The 18392-nt window shown below is 40.5% G+C and overlaps 1 protein-coding gene and 2 non-coding genes across 3 annotated transcripts; all 3 read right to left on the reverse strand.

Annotated features, from left to right (window-relative positions):
* Positions 1 to 2565: 2565 nt before the first annotated feature.
* On the reverse strand, positions 2566 to 5658 carry LOC148904378 (uncharacterized). Its single transcript, XM_089025398.1, has 2 exons — positions 5489 to 5658; positions 2566 to 5360 (listed from the first exon to the last, which is right to left on the reverse strand). Exons 1-2 carry the CDS (start codon positions 5525 to 5527, stop codon positions 4176 to 4178), a joined length of 1224 nt encoding a protein of 407 aa, XP_088881524.1. The 5' UTR covers positions 5528 to 5658; the 3' UTR covers positions 2566 to 4175.
* A 5863-nt stretch (positions 5659 to 11521) lies between these two features.
* On the reverse strand, positions 11522 to 11594 carry Trnaa-agc (transfer RNA alanine (anticodon AGC)). The gene has a single exon. It is a non-coding gene; the product is annotated as a tRNA-Ala (tRNA).
* Positions 11595 to 12205: 611 nt separating this feature from the next.
* Trnam-cau (transfer RNA methionine (anticodon CAU)) lies at positions 12206 to 12277 on the reverse strand. Its single transcript has one exon. It is a non-coding gene; the product is annotated as a tRNA-Met (tRNA).
* Positions 12278 to 18392: the final 6115 nt, after the last annotated feature.

Consider the following 18392-nt stretch of genomic DNA (forward strand, 5'->3'; position numbering starts at 1 on the left):
GTTTGGGCCGCCAAACCGCCTTTCTATTGCATATTTACCCGTTTTCCTTAGCGCGGGTAGGACTTCCTCAAAGACCCAATCACGAAACTCCACAGCTTTGGGTAGTTTGGAGCTAAATATCAGTTCGTACAAACCAGGTTCGGATATAAACACGGCATTTGGTTGCGTAGTAAAGGAGCGGTGATTCGCAGCCCCTTGTAGATCAACCCATTTTTTCTGGTATTTCTCAGATACGTGTGCTCTAATTGCATCTCTAGGGCGCTCATAGCCCAACGCCAAAGCCACCTCCTTTGCTTTGAAGTACAAAGTTTCGCCTTGCACTATGCATTGCAGTTTGGTGTCGTTGTTTTCAAATACGCGAAGCATTGTATATTTAAGAAATATTTTAACATTAATATGCAACGCTCTTTAGCTGATTCATTTCTACGCTCAGTTGCGCGTCCGACACGACGAAGACGTAGCAGTTTATCTTATCACCGTCGCCCGCACTGGCGTTTTTGGTGCGCTTGATCTCCAATGTTATGCCATCCTGCGTATTTACTAGACGTAAGCCCTGACCATGCAGGTCTTCGTCGTTGATGGTGCGCATATCAATCCACAGCGCATACTTATCCTTAAAGAATTCCTCGGGGCTAATTTGGTCGCCAAACTTGCGCTTTGCCTCCCTGTACACGTCTGCGGGCTTTATCCCCTGGGAGTAAACCTTGTTTGGGACTCCGTTAATATTCACGCCGACGTTAGTAATGTTAGGGTTGTGAAAGGCTTCGGAGTCGCGCTTACCGGCCTCGTAGGGTTTAGCAAACACCAACATTAACCCCGTGAGACTTCTTCGGGGGAGGTTAATGCTTTGGTTGATAACCTCATCCGTCTTATCCAAGAAGCTAAATGTCTTATACATCACTACGTGGTCGTAAAGGAATGCCTTACCGGAGCTGTATTCCATGCCAGCGCTACGGGCCAGCTCTTCGCTGTACACGGTCTCATACTGCAGCTCTAAGTTGGTGATAGAATAGGGATCCACAGCTCCACTGATTGCGCTGTCCATTCCTCCTATAACGTTCGTGGTGTCTGCTAACGTTACTTCAAACTGCAACTCGGATAACTGTCTGGGGTAATACGCGCCATGGTTCGTAATTACTTCGAAATCCAAGGGGATAACGTACTTGCTACCATAGGCGGTCTTTACCCTCGTTGCGTCTGCTACTGCGGTTGCTCCACTGGAGTCCGTAGGCGCGGGGTTAGTATCGCTGCGAAGCTTACGAAGGATAACGCTTCCAATTCCCTGCTCTATCTTTTGTGCACGGTCGAAGGCTGTTAGCCACAGATCCTTATACGTGGTGTACAAATCGTACCTATTCAAATCCAAGAGGGATTCCCCTGCGAACTTGATTCTCATCTTAGAGACGAGGTTCCTACCCACATTATTGACGGTATAGCGCTTGTCCTTGGTGCTTGGTTGTATTGCTAGGTCAAACCTTAAAGCCAAGGTACCAGGAACCAATACTAGGTTATCCGTTAGGCGGGGCACGCCTACGTACAGCGTCTCCCCCGGCTTTGCGCTAGAAGGTGTGAATGTGACCCGGTGAAAGGTGCGTTCTGCTTTTAGTCCGCCAACCTGCTTAGGTAATACGTTGGGATTTAACTTTGAGCTTATCATATATAATGGAAGTAGAAGGAACAGACCCCGACTTCGATCCCACCACTGAGGAAGGTCAAGCTGACATTAACGACGGTGACGAAGAACCGCTGCTTCCCACCCAACAAGTCGACGATTCCCTAAGGAATAGAATTGCAAAGGCCCTAAGACATCCCAAAGCACGCGAGTACACGTTTCCGCGTGAGCACATAGAGCTTCAAAACATGGGCGAGCCGCAAGCAGCCGTGCGGGAAACCGTAGAGTGGGCAAAGCAGGAGCTAGAGCTGCGCTACGACAACTTTGATGCTGACGACGTAAAGCTCACGGAAAAGGGAAACAAAGTCCTCATAAGCGTCCAAGACTTAAGATTTCCCGACAAAGACCGCTGGACAAAACCGCAAAACCTCTTTGATGAGGAGGGCAACGTTAGGGGTGACGTCTTGAGATTAAGAGGCTTTCAGCGTGCTACTAGAAGCCTGTTAGAAAGGCTGCACAACTTAACCGAAAGGACCAACGCGGAAAAACGTGCCGCGGATCTGCAAAGGGAGTTAAGAGAAAAAGACGTAGAATATGCAAAGCAAGGTCAGCTACTTGCCGATGCTGAAAAGAAGTCCGCCCATCAAGATGAAAGAATAAAAGAAATAGGAAATCAGGTGGATCAGGCCCTGCGCGAATTAGACAAAGCACGGGAGGACTTAGGAGAAGCCCAAAGCTCTGGCGCCTCAGTGGAAGCGCTGCGGGAAACGTTGGAAGAAAGGGAGGAGGAATACATGAAGCAAAACCAGCGGCTTGCCGACGCGCATAGGAGGGAGGTCGAATTTAAAAATCAAGAAATAAGGGAGCTGGTAGACCAAAGAACCCAAATTCGACGCGAAAGAAATCAAACTCAAAGGGCTCTTAACCTCGCCCTGCAAGAGTTAGACTTAATTAAAGACGATACCAATAACCTGCAAACCACCATAGCCGGCTCTTTAGTGGAACGGCGACGGTTAATGGCTGAAATCAATACTAAGGAGGAACAAATCCGGCAAAGAGATCAGGCCATTGAGGACCTGGAGGGGCAAATAGAGCGGCAGCAAGAAGTAATCGAGGACCAAACTCGTACCGAGGAAGAAAGGGAAGCAGCTCAAAAGGAAGTAGAAATCCTTCAGGAAAGAGTCGCGGAATTGCGGGCTCAAAAGGAAAACCTGGAAAAAGAGCTGGGGCTTACCACCAAGGAAAAGGTAAAAAGAGCTCTGGTGAAGTATGGTATTCCACTGGCATTTGCGGTTGCTATTTCGAGCGTAGTAGGAGTCATCCTATCCACGCTTAAGGCTACGGGCGCGGGCGTAAAGAAATTAGGCAGTGGGCTGACGGACTTGGGAAAAAAGATGGCAGACGGTCTTCCTGGGCTGCTGGGTTCGGTTGTTTCCTTGGCACTTAGGGCCGGTGGAGAACTGCTAAAGTTTGTGGGCAACAACATTTGGATCTTGGTCGTCGCTATTGGGGTGGTACTCCTGAAGAAGATGCAGGGTTAATCTTATCCTCGTATATTATATCAGGCTTATCGTCGTCAGGCGCGCGAGGCGTCCTCGACTGGGGATAAGTAAAGATAGTATTCGCACCGCCTTGATAATGCGGTACTAGCGGTATGGCAGTCATGGTACTAATAACCTTATGATGCCAGGTCCTGTCGGGGGTGTTAGCGTAACCGTCCGTGCTATTTACGAAAGCATAATAACCAAGATTTCTACTACCGTCGGGGTAAATCTGTAACTTGGCGTACTTTTTACAATTGACTACCATTTGAAACGTGGCTACGTAAAACGCCTCGTTACTAAATGGATATGGCTGCGCCGAGAAATGAGTAGGACTTCGATTGTTGGTCGATACCCTATGAGGGGCTAAAGGCTCATCGTTCTCGTCAACCAACCTAAACCCTATGATTCCCGCCCGCCCCGAGGTAACGTTAATGCTACAAACGATCAACGCAAGACCTCCAACTTCAACCCACATCCCAATGTCAAGCCAGGCGTGATCAGTATACCGCCCATCCCTTAAGTAATAAGTGTAATGGGCTTCCTTCCAATGCGGATTCATATATTTCAGGCCTAAAGGCTAAGCACCGTAAGAGTGCTTATGGTCTCGTGGTTATAGGTCGTATCCCTTTGATTTTCTATGCTATTTACGCAAACGCTCCCAGTGTCGTCTACGCGTATTTGCAGCTTTACCTTCCCATGGCAATCAGCAACCATGTGAAAAGTCCAAGTCGTAAGATTCTCAGCGCTATTCGTTGGCGGCTCTACGGAGAAATGCGCAGGCTCCCTGTTGTTCGTTTTCGTACGCATAGGCTGCAGTATGCCATTCTCATCCAGGAACCTGAAGCCCACGTTGGCATGGCTGCTCGTGCCAATGCAAATACTACAAAGGATCAATTTCTTTCCTGAGTAGTTCAAATTCACGGACATGCCCGTGACATCAACCCAAGATGCCTGGGTGTATTTTTTCTCGCCTGTGTAAGTCGTATAAACACAATCTACTCCAGCTACGTAGGGGTTGTTCATCGCCATATATAATAGCTCAGACCAATGCTTGCAGCGGTTAAGCCGACCTTTAGTAAGTTATGGTCATATTCCTCAGGTATCGCAGGCAGGGCCTTCTTTGATGGTTTCTTAACTACGGGTAGCTTCGTTTCATGCGACTTTTTTGACTTCTCCACGAAATGGGGGATGTTCCTAAGAGTGTCAGAGTTCACGTCGTTCACCCCAAACTTCATATCCTTAGTAGCTCGTTGAAGTTTGTTGTTGTATCCTACTACAGAACCAGTATTTATAGATAAATTACTAGGCATTAACCAACAACCCGGGGCTACTGCATAGTCCAACCTCGCCTTAGAATTTTGTATAGCTAGTTGGTAACGCTGTACGCCCTTGCTAATGTCGCCCTCCAAGATCGAACTTTCGAATAAGATCAAGGCTTCGGCTCGCGTCTCTTCTGCGGCGCCGGTATTCCCCACTATACTCGATCGGGTGTTTACCTGAGCTCCAAGGATGGAATACACGTAAGCTTCTATGCTGCGGTTCAAACGGGCAAGGCCGGCTTTGGTTAGTCCTTTACCTTCTGGGGGTATGAAATTAAAGTATTGCTTCGTTTGCTCGTCGTTGGTAATCTTGATAATCAGCGGGTTAGCCCCTGCATACTTACCGCCCTCGTCTTTGAACAGAGGTCCGTCTCTGACTTCCTTAGTGGTTTTGGCATTTGGTTCAAAGAAGGTGCTACTGTCGTGAGTTTCTTTGTGATACCCAGTGTCCCACTGCAACCGCAGCGTATGCACTTCCCTGTTGCTTAGCTCGTGCCCACCAATCCCCCAATAGGCCCAAATATGCCCCAGCCCATTGTTAGCGCCCGTAGTGCATCGGAAATCCTTCCCTACAACACCAAACTCCTTACAAAGTCTATCATAAGCCGGCACGCTGTATTTGTTATCTCTTGGATAAAACGTGGCATCTCCTGGTAATGCAATAACACCCATCTCATGCAGTATTCTTCGGACGGTAAAGTGGAAGTGAAACATAAATATCGAATTCTTCATCAACTTCGCACTTACACCGCAGCCGCTGGTGGCACACCAAACCGCAAAGTTTAGTTGCTGCGGCCAATAACGCATGTTAGGACCACTTAACCATTCATGAGATTCCTTAGCGGTGGTATGATTAATGGGTACGTCTTTGAAGATATCTCGCACCTTTAACGAAAAGGAATGGTTGTTAGAGATCCGCATGTTCAATGTCAAATCCAAACTTGGATGTTTATCAAATGAAACCGCGGGTATCGGATAAGTACCGGTACCAAGCAATAATTCCTTTGACCAACCTTGCACGGGTTTTGGATGTGTTGGTGTGGGTTTAACATAACCAGAATTCTTCAGTTGATTGTCTATCTGATCGACCAGCGTAGGTTTCAAATCCTCGTTGCTGTACATCCTAGAGCCGTTATAGTAAATCCCATCGGGTCTCCTTTCGAACTTACTAGGGTCTGCATGCGGAAACATCTTCCTAAATGCTCTCCAATTCCAGTAATCCCGGTTGTCGTGATGTGGCTGCTCCTCAATATCATTCCCAAAAGCGTCGTACATTAGTATATATAATGGATGTTATACCATCAGCACCTCAGTTGTACCCAGATGTTCCCTATACTACACCTAATGAACTAAACGCCGAAAACTTTCGTCTGAATAAAGCGAACTTAATCCTGGCTTACTTGGAAGGGCAGGCAAAACACTATGAAAAAGTTAGAAAAAAGTACGTTAGAGCCCGGAGTACGCTACATAAGATTGCGATAACTTCAGGATCCATATCTGTTGTGTTAACGGGCTCTGGCGTTGCTACTTCGCTTACTGGGCCGGGAATAATCGTTGGAGTTCCTTTGGCCGGCGTTGGGGCAGCTTGTGGTATCATTTCGGCTGTTGCTACGGGTATTATGAAAAAGCTATCCACGAAAATATCCAAGCATGACACGACAATAGCTCTATCTAGGGCTAAAGTAAATACTATTACCGATCTTGTCTCAAAGGCTTTGCGTGACAGAAAGATAAACGACGTAGAATTCTCGCTTATTCTGGCCGAAGAAGACAAATACGAGAAATTAAAGACGGACATAAGGAATAAAAAAACAGTCGTAAAAGATCTTTCCGAGGAATCTCGCAAAAAGATTTACCAAGAAGCGAAAGAAGAGCTTCAAAGAAAGCTTGCTCAGTAAACATCTGCTTTGAAAAAAGCGTGACAGGATTCTATTTACATATTGAACGTCAGTCTGGAAATTACGCGTAATCTTATGCCATAAGATTTATGCTAATTACTCATCTTATGGCATAAGCTTTATGCTATTCGCTCATCTTATGGCATAAGATTTATGCTATTCGCTCATCTTATGCCATAAGATTCACTATCTTCTCGGAATCCATCCTAACAGGGGGTGGTTGGGGTCAATTTCGTAAAATATTTCGTAGATTACGTCAGGGTAATAAGGAATATCCTTATCCAGCCGACAAAACATCCACTCGGCTTTTGTCATATCAGAAACCTCGGGAATAGACTTACCGGTAATTTCAGACAAAAGATAGGGAATAGCTTTGTAATATTTCCCTAGTTTTAATTTTTTCAGCGTTTTCCGTAGACTTTGCGGGGTTGGCTCTTCTAAATGGTCTATGATTTTCTTCTTTACTTCGTCGCTTAAATATATCGGATGTAAACCTTGGATATGACTCATCCAGTCCCTGAAGTATTTTAATCTCTTATATGGCGTTTTCTTACGACCTCCATTGGCGTAATATTGCTCTTTGGTAGCATTTGGTACGGCATTACGAATATTCTTACCACACTCGTAACACTGTGCTGACGTGTCATCTTCTATTTGCATTTTTTTACCACAACACCAAAAGGGTTCTGGCTTAGGTACGATAACTTTAGGTCTTAGACAAATTATGCAAAAGTCGTTAACGAACTTCTTACATTCGTGCATCGTATATTTATAAGATATTTTAACCTCCGTTTGCGGTAAATCTGCTGTACCCGTCTTCGTAAATCCGCGAGTTAAACCCGTATATCTTTGGCATCGATCGCGAGTCCCCCTACCTGCTGCTTACTTTTACTTCTTTTACACTAATTATTACATCCATTTTGAAATCACAAGCAAATCCTGCAATCTGATTGGTTCCCTGCAGCAGTGATTTAAGCATAAATTGCACGATTTTGAGCTCTAAATTGCACGATTTTGCACATCAACTGATATGAACCAATCACAAGAGAGACATGTCATTTTCTAGCCAATTATATCAAGGAATCCATCTGAGTGTTGAGCTCACCGCTTCTTGCGAAAAAAAAGAGCCACGGCTCAAAAAATTTTTTTTGAAGAACGATTTTACCGTCAAAAGTCTTAAAAAAAGACTTAAAAAGCCGTAAAAATGACTTAAAAAGACCAACTGATCACTTAAAATCGTCAAAAGCATCTTTGTAAAGTAACTGCTTAAGTAAGTTGAAGATATTACAGCGAAAAGCAGTGGGAGAAAATGCAATTGGCATCTTTTGAATGTGACTTCTTGGCGATTGATCGTGGAAAGTGGTTTCCTTTTCAATCTTTAAAGCATAACAACACATCGAAAATACAGTCATTAAAAGAAGTTTTTCTTAAGAAGAAGATTTTTGCTGAGCTACGTGACTTCTTAAGGACAACCGAAGGACTAAACAACCTTTGATTTTTGCTGTTTTGTGGGCACAAGTGTGATCTAAACATTTTGAACAGAAATCGTAAAAATACAAGCAGTGAGCATTGGCTGTAATATGGACAACAGCCAGTGCATTACAACCCTTTTGGGCAGGATTGTCTTGTTATTTAATGTAAGTAAACGATTCTTAATACATGTAATGCCTTTTGGTCCGATATAAATTCATTTTAGTTTTGGATTGAAAGTGTTGGTTTTCAAAATGAGAATATATCATTGCTCGATCAGTAAAAACAAGTTCTCTTGGCAGCATGTTTGAATCGACTGCTTTTAGATCGTAAGTCATGTCGGTTTAACTGGAAAAAACGTCTTTTTCAAAAAAGATTTCAAAATGGATATAATAAAGTGGTAATTGAACTTCGTGTCGTGCAATTTTGGTCTCAAATCAAACTTGCAATTACAAATCGCACTCCCGCTACGCGGTCGTGTGATTTTGTAATCGCGCGTTTGATTTCAGACCAAATTGCACTCCACTCAGTTCAATTACCATTATTAACGATGTTTGGTTAATTATCCACATGTTTTTACAAGAACCGTATTTTCATTCATAAAAGTCTACTATTTTTCGAGAAGCTTGAAAACATAAGCTTACTAGATTTTGAAAATTCAATTTTACCAGTTTTCATCTTGTTAACAACAAAAGTTTTTGAAAAACTAATAAGCTACATTCATTTCAGTATACTTGACAAGAATAACTGAGACAAAATAGAAAATAACGCAAAATGCAATGCAATTACAAAATAAAATTTTCTTTGTCAGTAAATTGGCATTTGGAAATGTTTTTTAATATTTTCTTAGCTTGTGAAAGTGAAAGACATGGTACCGCTCTTTATACAATAGCATATCTCACAACAACACAAATTTAACTCATTTTTATAATCATGTACTAGTTCGAAAAGCTCAATAAACAGTCGGACATTTGGTGTAATTTTAAACTCATTCAAAATTTAGATATTAAATTATCTGTAGAAAGATATAAAATTATTGAATGAAACTCCAAATGAAAGTACTCTTACCATAATAACAAAACTTTTTTCACACGTTTGTCATTCTAGTTCGTTGCTCGTTTGCCGCTAATTTTAGGAATTTAAAGATATAACTAGCTAAAAACTAGTGAATTAGGAATTTAGGAATTTAGGTTATTTAGCTGTAAACTTTGTCAAAAATCTCTTGGATTTGTCTAATTGTGGAATTCAAAAAGAGCTTTTTCAAATGATTATTTTATATGATGTATGAACTACGAATACTCTTACCATAATAACAAAACAAGTACTTTTTTCGCTCGTTCGTCATGCTAGTTTGTTGCTCGTTTTCCGGTAATGTTGTCATTTTCCAATAAGTGACGCGTGTGATTTGAAAGCTCGACCAATCAGAAATGCGATGTACACCTGGCGGAAGATACTTTTAGCGTTACGCACCGGGTTCCCATGCGATGACCACGAAAACTGAGTTTAACAAATTGACATCAGATTTTTATGTGTCTGCTCTCTTATTAATGATAAAAAATAACCAATCAGCGCGCGAGAAATTTGTAAGTTATTGTAAAATGCATAGTTTACCATATTCTTAAAGAAATAGAAAACGCGCGCGCGTGCTGTGTGCTGTCATAAAGCACGCGGGGGTGGCAGAAAACGAGAGAAGTGCTTCTCGACACTTCTCGAGTGTTCTGCCAACCCCCAAGTGCTTTATGACTGCACACAGCACAGCAAGCAAGTTTTTTATTTCTTTTATAAAATACAACTTACAATAATGACCATGAGGAATGTGGGCTCTGGGTACGAGATTGCTTAACAGAATTAACAAAACCATTATTCTTGAGAAGCAATCCCCAAATGAGTATCACAATCCGGCTTCTCTGGACGCCATTTTCATTCCTGACTCGAATGTTTTGCCACCCGAAAACCGTTTTTTTTCTCGACAGAGCCTGGACAGAGGAAAATAGGAAACTCTCGAGGGTAGCCTCGGGTGATATACACAAACCAAAACATGACACTCAACTACCCCCGCACGTCAAATTTGATTCAAACTTATTGTATTTTTTGGCATTTATATATACATTTCATGACTTACTAACATCATTCTTTTATAAACATATAAACAAAGCAAATCCAAAAATAAAAACAACCCATACTTGTCAGAGCAGCTCAATCATGCCCAATCATGCACTTCTAGAAGAGGCGGAAGCTAACTATAAGGATTGGAAAAAGATGATATCTAGATACTTTGAAGGATCGAGTCCTTGCACCGTAAAAAGATGGCTAGCAGGCAAAATAAAACCCACATCAAATTGCCAATTTGACCAAAAATTATAACGGGGAGGGGTACCTTTACTAACTTGTTGTGGAGCCTCAAAGTTTTAAGAAAAATATATATTTGGCAATCAAATCTTTTAATTAAGTTTTATGTCATATTTAATGTCAAAATATATAAGATTTGTTCTACATATTATTAGAATAACTAATCTTGTGCCCAGAACTCACGTTCCTCTTGGTCACTACCGAGAAACGAGAGCCTCTGGCTGTAGACGATTTTGAGTTGGCTTCCGGTTCCGTCAATTTCGGACAGGAAGTTTCAAGTGCATGCGCATGCCTAAATCACAGGTAAGCTGATGCTTTGGTTACCTTAGTAGTATACAGAATGTGCTTTCACCAACGGGTGAATCAGGGTAGATCGGTTGATTCACCAGAGAGTGACGTCATCTTACTTCTACGACTAATCGTAGTGAAGTTAGAGCCCAAAGTGTCAGAGGTCGTAGGAACGAATCAGAAGCCATTCCAATAACCAGGGGAACTCCGGAGCTATCTCCCAGACCCCTTCTCCGGGCTTCTGGACTGGTCATATCTAATTTTAGAAGCACTGGAAATCTTGCCTTGTTAGGCCTTTTGGGCTTCCTTTGTCAAAGACCAGGTTTCTAAGCTACATTCAAGATGGTGGACAATTTTAAGTATTTCTTCGCTGTAATATCTGCAGTTCTTATCTATATTCTTGACATTGTAAAACTTTAAATGGCGGAAAACTCACCAACAAGAAAACTGGATTCAATATTCCAAATAAGGTAAACTTACCACATATACCACACATTGTTTTAATGATTTTACTTGATATAACGCGGTTAGAAACGTCAAAACGTCGTCGAGTAATTTCTATCAATTTGACAGTGTTCAGGAATGTTTTATCAGAGAACAGAACATAGCTATATCTTATTAAACTATGTAGTACACGTTATCCCGATATGGTTGTATTCTACTAACGGGATAATATTCGTGACACGCTAGTATGGCTCAGCATACTAAGGAAATTCACCAGGCTGTTATACAAAGAGCTTGATACCACACACATACTACTTGTACTTGCTAACGTTCTCTGAGAAGGCAGCACTCTGCAGAGGCCTAATTAAAGTCGCCATCCCGGCCCCAGAAAGCTTCATCAATGGAAATTACAACAAACCAACAAACTCATGAATACATTAATGAACAGCTGCTCCAAAGGTAATACAAAGCTATTCTACTATAAGAAGTAAAGCTTCTATTACAAATCTGTTAGTAGAAGTACTTCAATAACCTAGATAAGATTAAAAAGTAATCAGACATTGAAAGAGAAGAACAGCTACAGCAAAAAATTTAAATTGGAGAATCCGGGTATCGATCCCGGTACCTCTCGCATGCTAAGCGAGCGCTCTACCATTTGAGCTAATCCCCCTTGTTCTTATAAGTGACTAATGTTAGTTACACTAGATCCAACTAATTTCACATTACTCTACTTCAAGAGTTGAATATTGTATAAATGTTTTATAGATATCACTCGAGAGGATGGTCAAATATATATAGATGCAACCATCTGTAGGTAAAAAAACATCAGATCGGCTGATAAAAACTACTTTGTACCTCAAAAACCAAATGCATTATTTGTTTTTATTATACGATACACTAATTCCCCATGTATCGCTCGAATCCCCATGCTCGCTCGAATTATGGCCGCTTTCACTTGTATTGTTTGTATTATGCCAAAACATTTCCCACACCGGGCCATGGCAGTGAGAGCGCCAGATCCTAACCACTAGATCATGTGGGAATATAGTAACTGGAAGTTTACGATTTGGGTATGTTTCGTTGATTTCATCCGATGAAATACGCCTTTTGCCATCTTATAAGCCCGAAAAAGAAACAAAAATGAAAAGGAGATTAAAATTGTCTAATTTTTCTGGAGTTTTACACAAAAAACCGCGACTCGAAATAAAGAGGAATGACAATCTGATCAGCAGAATGAATAACCACGAAAAGAAGAAAGGAATAAAAATACTAATAACTACATAGCAGAGCAAGGTTTCGATCCTTGGACCTCTGGGTTATGGGCCCAGCACGCTTCCACTGCGCCACTCTGCTTACAACTTTTTCACTATGAATAGAATTGATAGGAGCGATCAATCAAAATGAATATTTGAGAAATGAGTAGGGGCGCTTGACTTTCTTTTTTACAGCGCGCGAACTAGGAAAGGATGCCAAGGGTATTAAACCTTGACAGTTATCAAATTGTCTCAACCTCCACCACCCCCAATTTTTATTTTTTCGATGTGTGGGAGTCCGCTTAATGTTGTAACACAGGATTATACTTTGATGAGAAACAAAGGCAAATTGCGCAATCGCGGGCATAATACGTGTTTGTAGAGGCTCATTTGTATCTCATTACACGGTTTGAATTTGGCGGGTCTCGGATAGTAATATAATAACCATGGCAAAATATTCGGGAATTTTGCTTCAAATTTTTGAAACTCAGCCCCAAACCCCCTACATTTTATCCCTAAATTGTAGGAAAATAGGACAAATTTCAAACAAAGTTCAAATTTTCATGTTGGTGTGCCTTTCTTCCCAACAATGAACACTCGGGTTTCAATCATTTGGTTATTGTGATATCTAAAAATGCTAAAATATTTGAAAAAAAGTCCCGTCATTTTGACTTTGAAGTTGTGAGGTCCATATGAAGGAATGTATGGAGTTTGATTACACAATCATCGCGTTTGCGAAATAAAATTCAAATTTTGTTCTTTGTCAATCACAAAATGTACACTCGGTTTATAAAATACTGGTATGCATTGCAGATTTCAGTGGGAAATGCGCAGCTTGTTTAACGCGAAAAAGTCCCTTATTTTTGCAACTTTTTCGAAGGTGTTCTTCCCTTACAACAGATAGTCAGTATCTTGCTTACGTCTTAACTATGGTGCTCCGCTATATCATGTAAACGACGACGAAATTAATTTAGTATGTAGAATATAAGACTGAAAATCCAAGTTTAGTAAAAGCCGCTTCTCGGTCAACTGCTCCCAGAAAGTTTGTAAACGAGGATAGCACAGCTCGAACTTTTGAGATGAAGATCACTTAACTGTTAATGCTGAATGAAAGCAAAAAATAAACATCCTTTCTAACGAAAAAAATTCTTGTTGTCTTGAATCATTAAAAGTCGTTTATAAAAGAGAATATATAAATATAAAAAACGATCTGTGTCTAGATGAAATGAAGAAGAAGAAGAAATAAGTACTCTTAATGCGGTGGGAATGGAACCCACGTCCACCAACTTTAATTACATAATTAATTCCAAAATACAGAAGGAAAAAACAGTGCCTTCATGCCATACCCCAAGACATCCGCTGGGTCATCGTATGGACTTCGGACATGACGGCGATTAAGTCCTTCTGCCCTTGGTTGTACGGATTACGCAGGATAGTGTTCTAGCCGAAGCATCAGGGGAGAGACTAGCCGGCCCCCAGACCATATCTACAGCTAATCCCTTGCACTCTGCCACGCACTGGCACGTTGATTTGAAGTGGAAAATTATCTAGTCTATCTGGTTCAGTCTTTGTTGTCATGGCTATTGTTGTGCTAATTTCCTAAAATCGTGGTCCAGTGGAAAAAAATTGGGCTTCCAAGACACTGAGTCAAGCACGTTAGAAAAAGGTTGGTACTTGGATAGGTGACCTGAAATTCTAAGTTATCCAACTCTGTTTTTTTAAAGATTGTCGAATAGATATTAAACTTATAAAAGTGTTTTGCACTTATAATCCGCCATAGTTTAATCCTTTCCTGTCTACTCAAATGCCTTGAAAAGTCTTTCAGCAACATTTTTTTTTTTAAAGGTTTTATGCCAGGTGTAATGCCTTTATTTTGTTGGTGTTGTCATTATTGTCGTTTTGGGCTGTTTTGAGTGTTCATGGTATATTCATATTTAACCTAACAAGAAACCAAAAGTGTATAAGTTATATGCCCTGATTTTATTTATTTTTCTCCTTTTCCCCCGGTCTTTTGTTACTTAACTTCCTTTTTCCTTTGGTTCTTTCTTTCCTTTTCAATTGCCCTCTCTTTATATGCTTTTACCTTCTTCGCTTCGAATCTTATATTATTTTTCTAAAATTTCTTTCTTAATTTTAAATTCTTTCTCTAATATTTCCATTTTTGCTTCTCCTTCATTATTTTCTTTTCTCTCTCCTTTGCTTCAATTATAGAAAGAGGTAGTTCAGACCCCTGACAAAGAGAAGGAGATTCAAGAGGCGCCACTAGAGGTCCCAGATTCAATAAAAGATAAACCACAATCCAAGACTCCTCTTTTGAGAATGGATAGAACATAGAACACAGAACACCCCTTTTTTAATGCACCTATTTTTTAATGCACCCCTTTTTTAAACCCCGTTCAAAAGGTAATAATATACATGAAAAATACTCAATTGTGATTGGCTTAGAGAGCAGGGTTGTTCAGAATGGATGCGGAAAAGTCGCTTCCTCATGGTCTCATGAAGTTCTCATCCAGTAAAAGAACTTTTGAGGCTCCGAATCGAATCAACTCTTAAATCATATTCTTCCATTAATTAAGTTTTCATTTTTCTATTTTATTGATATTTTTGTTTTGCGATAATCAAAATTTTTAGATTATAAAAGAGATTTTTTCATGCAAAGGATGTGATAAATGTTTTTGTTCATTTGCAAGTATCTTTGCTTTGAAATCAACGGGGAACAGGAATTCTGTGACAGACAGAGTATCGACCGTGAAATATTGGATGGATTGTCTTTATTGATGAAAATTGACCCCTTTCGTAGAGCTTTCTAGGTGTCGTCGCCCGAAAGACGAGTAGAATGCTAGGTGATGCTCCCACGATTATACGAGAGGCTAAATTTTTATCAAATAACTGTTTTCATATTTTGAAGCAATAATAACAGGGTGTTCTTAGGATAGTCAGTCCGCTTATTTGCATTCATTCGCACCATCCCATAAGCCAATTATCGCTTAGTTATTGTATTCTAACCAAAGGCATTCGGCTTCTAATGAGCGCTAATTTCAAACTTGATTATATTGCAAGCATCCTCTTAAAGTGTATATCAAGGAATAAATTTTAATTTCAAAATTACTTCTATTTGAATAGTTCAGTGGTATGGTTGCAATATTTTTGTATGTGGACTTCTATTTTCAGAGATATAAACATTTGAAATATCAATATGCAAATGAGATGACGTAAGATTATTAGTTAACAGTTAACTGCAGGTTATTTCATGATTTTAGTTAATATTATGGCCAGCGCTCGTTAAATTATTAACAGTTAACTGGCATTAGGCTGGAAAATTAATTAGTAGTTAATCGACAATTGGGTACCCCCACTGGCACCTTCATGTAAAGCTTTTGATTTTCATATTTTTTGTGATGATACCAACTCTTTTTCTTACGTAATTTACTCTTTTCTAATATTTATATTTTTTATTGTATTTTTTTAAATCTTTGTATGTAAGACTGCAAATGAAATTCTTGTTGTTGAAGTTGTCGTTGTGATGATGGTTGTTGTCGTTGTGGTTAGTGGTTGTTGTTGTTGTTGTTGATGTTCAGGTCCAAGGAAGTTAGTATTGCTCCGTTTCTTTGAATTCTAGTCATGCGGTATTGTTTGATATTGGTTGGCTAATTGTGATGATGATGATAATGATGGTGGAGGTAGTGGTGATGATGATGTTGATGATATGGTGATGACAAAGCAGAAAAACAGCAAGGCTGCTACTTTCGCAATTTTTCTCTTTATCTCTCATTCATGCTAAAAAACGTTTAGTGTTTCATTCGTGTCTCTTGTGCTTTAAACTTTTCACAAAATTCTGCTAACCTCGAGGTATTAGCAAAAATGTTAGTTTTGTGCTAATCAAAATATCATCTCTCCCAACGTTCAGGGCGTTGCATCTCAAATACGCATCCCTTAAATTTTCCCAAATTTTGGTGTTTTGTTAATCAGCCCCAAAAGAGCTAGCCTCATGCTACAAAACGCGGAGCCTGTTTATGAAATATAAAGCTTATTAACGCATAAACGTCGAAAGTAAAGCCCGTTTTTCTGCCCTGTCGATGGTGATGGTGTTGTTAGAGGTGATGGTGGTGGTGATGATGGTGATGATTTAGCTGGAGGTGATGACAGTGATGATGATGGTGATGGTAATGGGATGATGATAGTAGTGATGATATGATGATGGTCATGATGACGATTGTGAAGATGACGCTGGCGGTGATAACAAATGTTACATGACGATAATGAAAACGGCTGCCAAAGGCGTCTTCACATGCCTTCAGTTCGTTGAGTTACGCGCCACAGCTGTATTTGCGGTGCTTATTAGCGATGACCAGTTTTTTCTATGATAAGTAAATAGAGTAATACAAAAACGTCTTTATTCCTGAACAAGAGTTTAGGGTTAGGGTTAGGGTTAGGGTTAAAAAGGGGAATGCTGTAAAACATTGCCCAATGACTGCAATGTTTCGTGTGAAACAGTGCTATTGGTGTGCAACACCCGAATTCCGATCATTTGCTTTCATTTTCAGCACGGTTATAGTATTGCCCCCTTTTAACCCTAACCCTGAATGACATGAGTGTATGTTGGGAACTGATGACGTAGTGATAATCAAAAGGTAAAGAAGTTATCGTCCAAGAGAACAAGAGATCCGGGCCTGGTTCACGACGCCCGAGAGGACGAAGGTAGGCCCTGAAATGCCAAGTGTTCACAAGGAGGAGTATGTTCTGTTGGATGAACAAATCTTAATCTCAGAACATTGTAACTACTACGACAGAAGGCTACTCTACAACAGTCGTCTGCAAAGGATTTAGCTCTAGAAATTTTAAACTTTGATATCCTTTAGTGCCTTGGCAGATATTGTTCGCCTTAAATCTTTTGGAGGTAATTATCGTTGCGTTCTAGCACGGATTCTGACTTAGAGGCGTTCAGTCGTAATCCAACAGATGGTAGTTTCGCACCATTGGCTTTTTAGGCAAGTGCAAATGCCAATTGTCTGACTCTGCGGCTCCTCTCATACTGAGCAAAATTACTGTTACAACAACACTAAAACCAGTAGGGTAAAACTAATCTGTCTCACGACGGTCTAAACCACAGGAAGCCCGGCTTAGGAATTCGTACATGAATAAATAAATCAATAAAGTGCTTTGGGTTTCCTGTGTTGAGATTTGAAACAAGACGACAATGATAAATAAGTCAATAAAGTACTTTGGGTTTCCTGTGTTGAGATTTGAAACAAGACGACAATGATAAATAAGTCAATAAAGTACTTTGGGTTTCCTGTGTTGAGATTTGAAACAAGAAGCTTCTGTCCGTTCTTACCATTTACTAGGGCGTGCGTTACACTGATACGTTATCTGCTATCAAGTTACTGGTAATACGATTACCGGAAATTCAAGGTATCAGCACAGGAAACCCAGCTATATTTTTTTGTTTCTTTTAGAAAAATAACTTTGCTCTGTGGGTTTCCTGTGTTGTGATCGGTTTCCTATTACATAAGCTGTAATCAGATCTGCCCTATGATCAGATCGGCCCTGTAAACTGATAGCCGATTAAATTCAAATCAATAACCGTTGATGTTTTATTTCTTATGGGTTGCCTGTGGTGTGTAACGCACTTTTTAGTAAGCAGTCAAAAGAGAGTGTTTACTATAGAGAGTGCGTTACCAACGATTATTAATTTGAATTTAATCGGCTATCAGTTTACAGCGCAGATCTGATCACAGCGCAGATCTGATTACATCCGATCACAACACAGGAAATCCACAAAGAGCAAAGTTACTTTTCTAAAAGACGCAAAAAAATATAGCCGGGTTCCCTGTGGTATCAGCCTCTTGTTTCAAATCTTTCATTGGCTTCTTGTTTCAAATCTCAACGCAGAAAACCCAAAGCACTTTATTGATTTATTCGTTCATGTACAAATCCCAAAGCCGGGCTCCCTGTGTCTAAACCCAGCTCACGTTTCCTATTAGTGGGTGAGCACTCCAACACTAGGCGAATTCTGATTCGCAATGATAGGAAAAGCCAACTTTGAAGAATCAAAGAGCAACCTCGCTATGAACGCTTGGCTACCATAAGCCAGTTATTCCTGTTTAACTTTTCTGACACCTTTAAATTAAGGCCCCGTCCACACTGTGCCGGATAAATTTGAATCCGCAACTTTCACACCGAAACCGAAGAAAACGTTTTCCGTCCAAACAAAA

This window comes from Actinia tenebrosa, unplaced genomic scaffold (assembly GCF_029948245.1).
Source record: "Actinia tenebrosa isolate PJP-AT-01 unplaced genomic scaffold, QUT_ActTen_1.0 utg165__unscaffolded, whole genome shotgun sequence".
NCBI classification, from domain to species: Eukaryota; Metazoa; Cnidaria; class Anthozoa; order Actiniaria; family Actiniidae; genus Actinia; species Actinia tenebrosa.

Excerpts from the sequence above, each read along its gene's own strand:
- LOC148904378 (XM_089025398.1), bottom strand. The coding sequence starts at position 5,527 with ATGTTAAACCCACACCAACACATCCAAAACCCGTGCAAG. Across the intron at positions 5,361-5,488 it reads ACATCCAAAACCCGTGCAAG|GTGCGAGATATCTTCAAAGA; the intron begins GTTGGTCAAAGG and ends TTTTCGTTAAAG.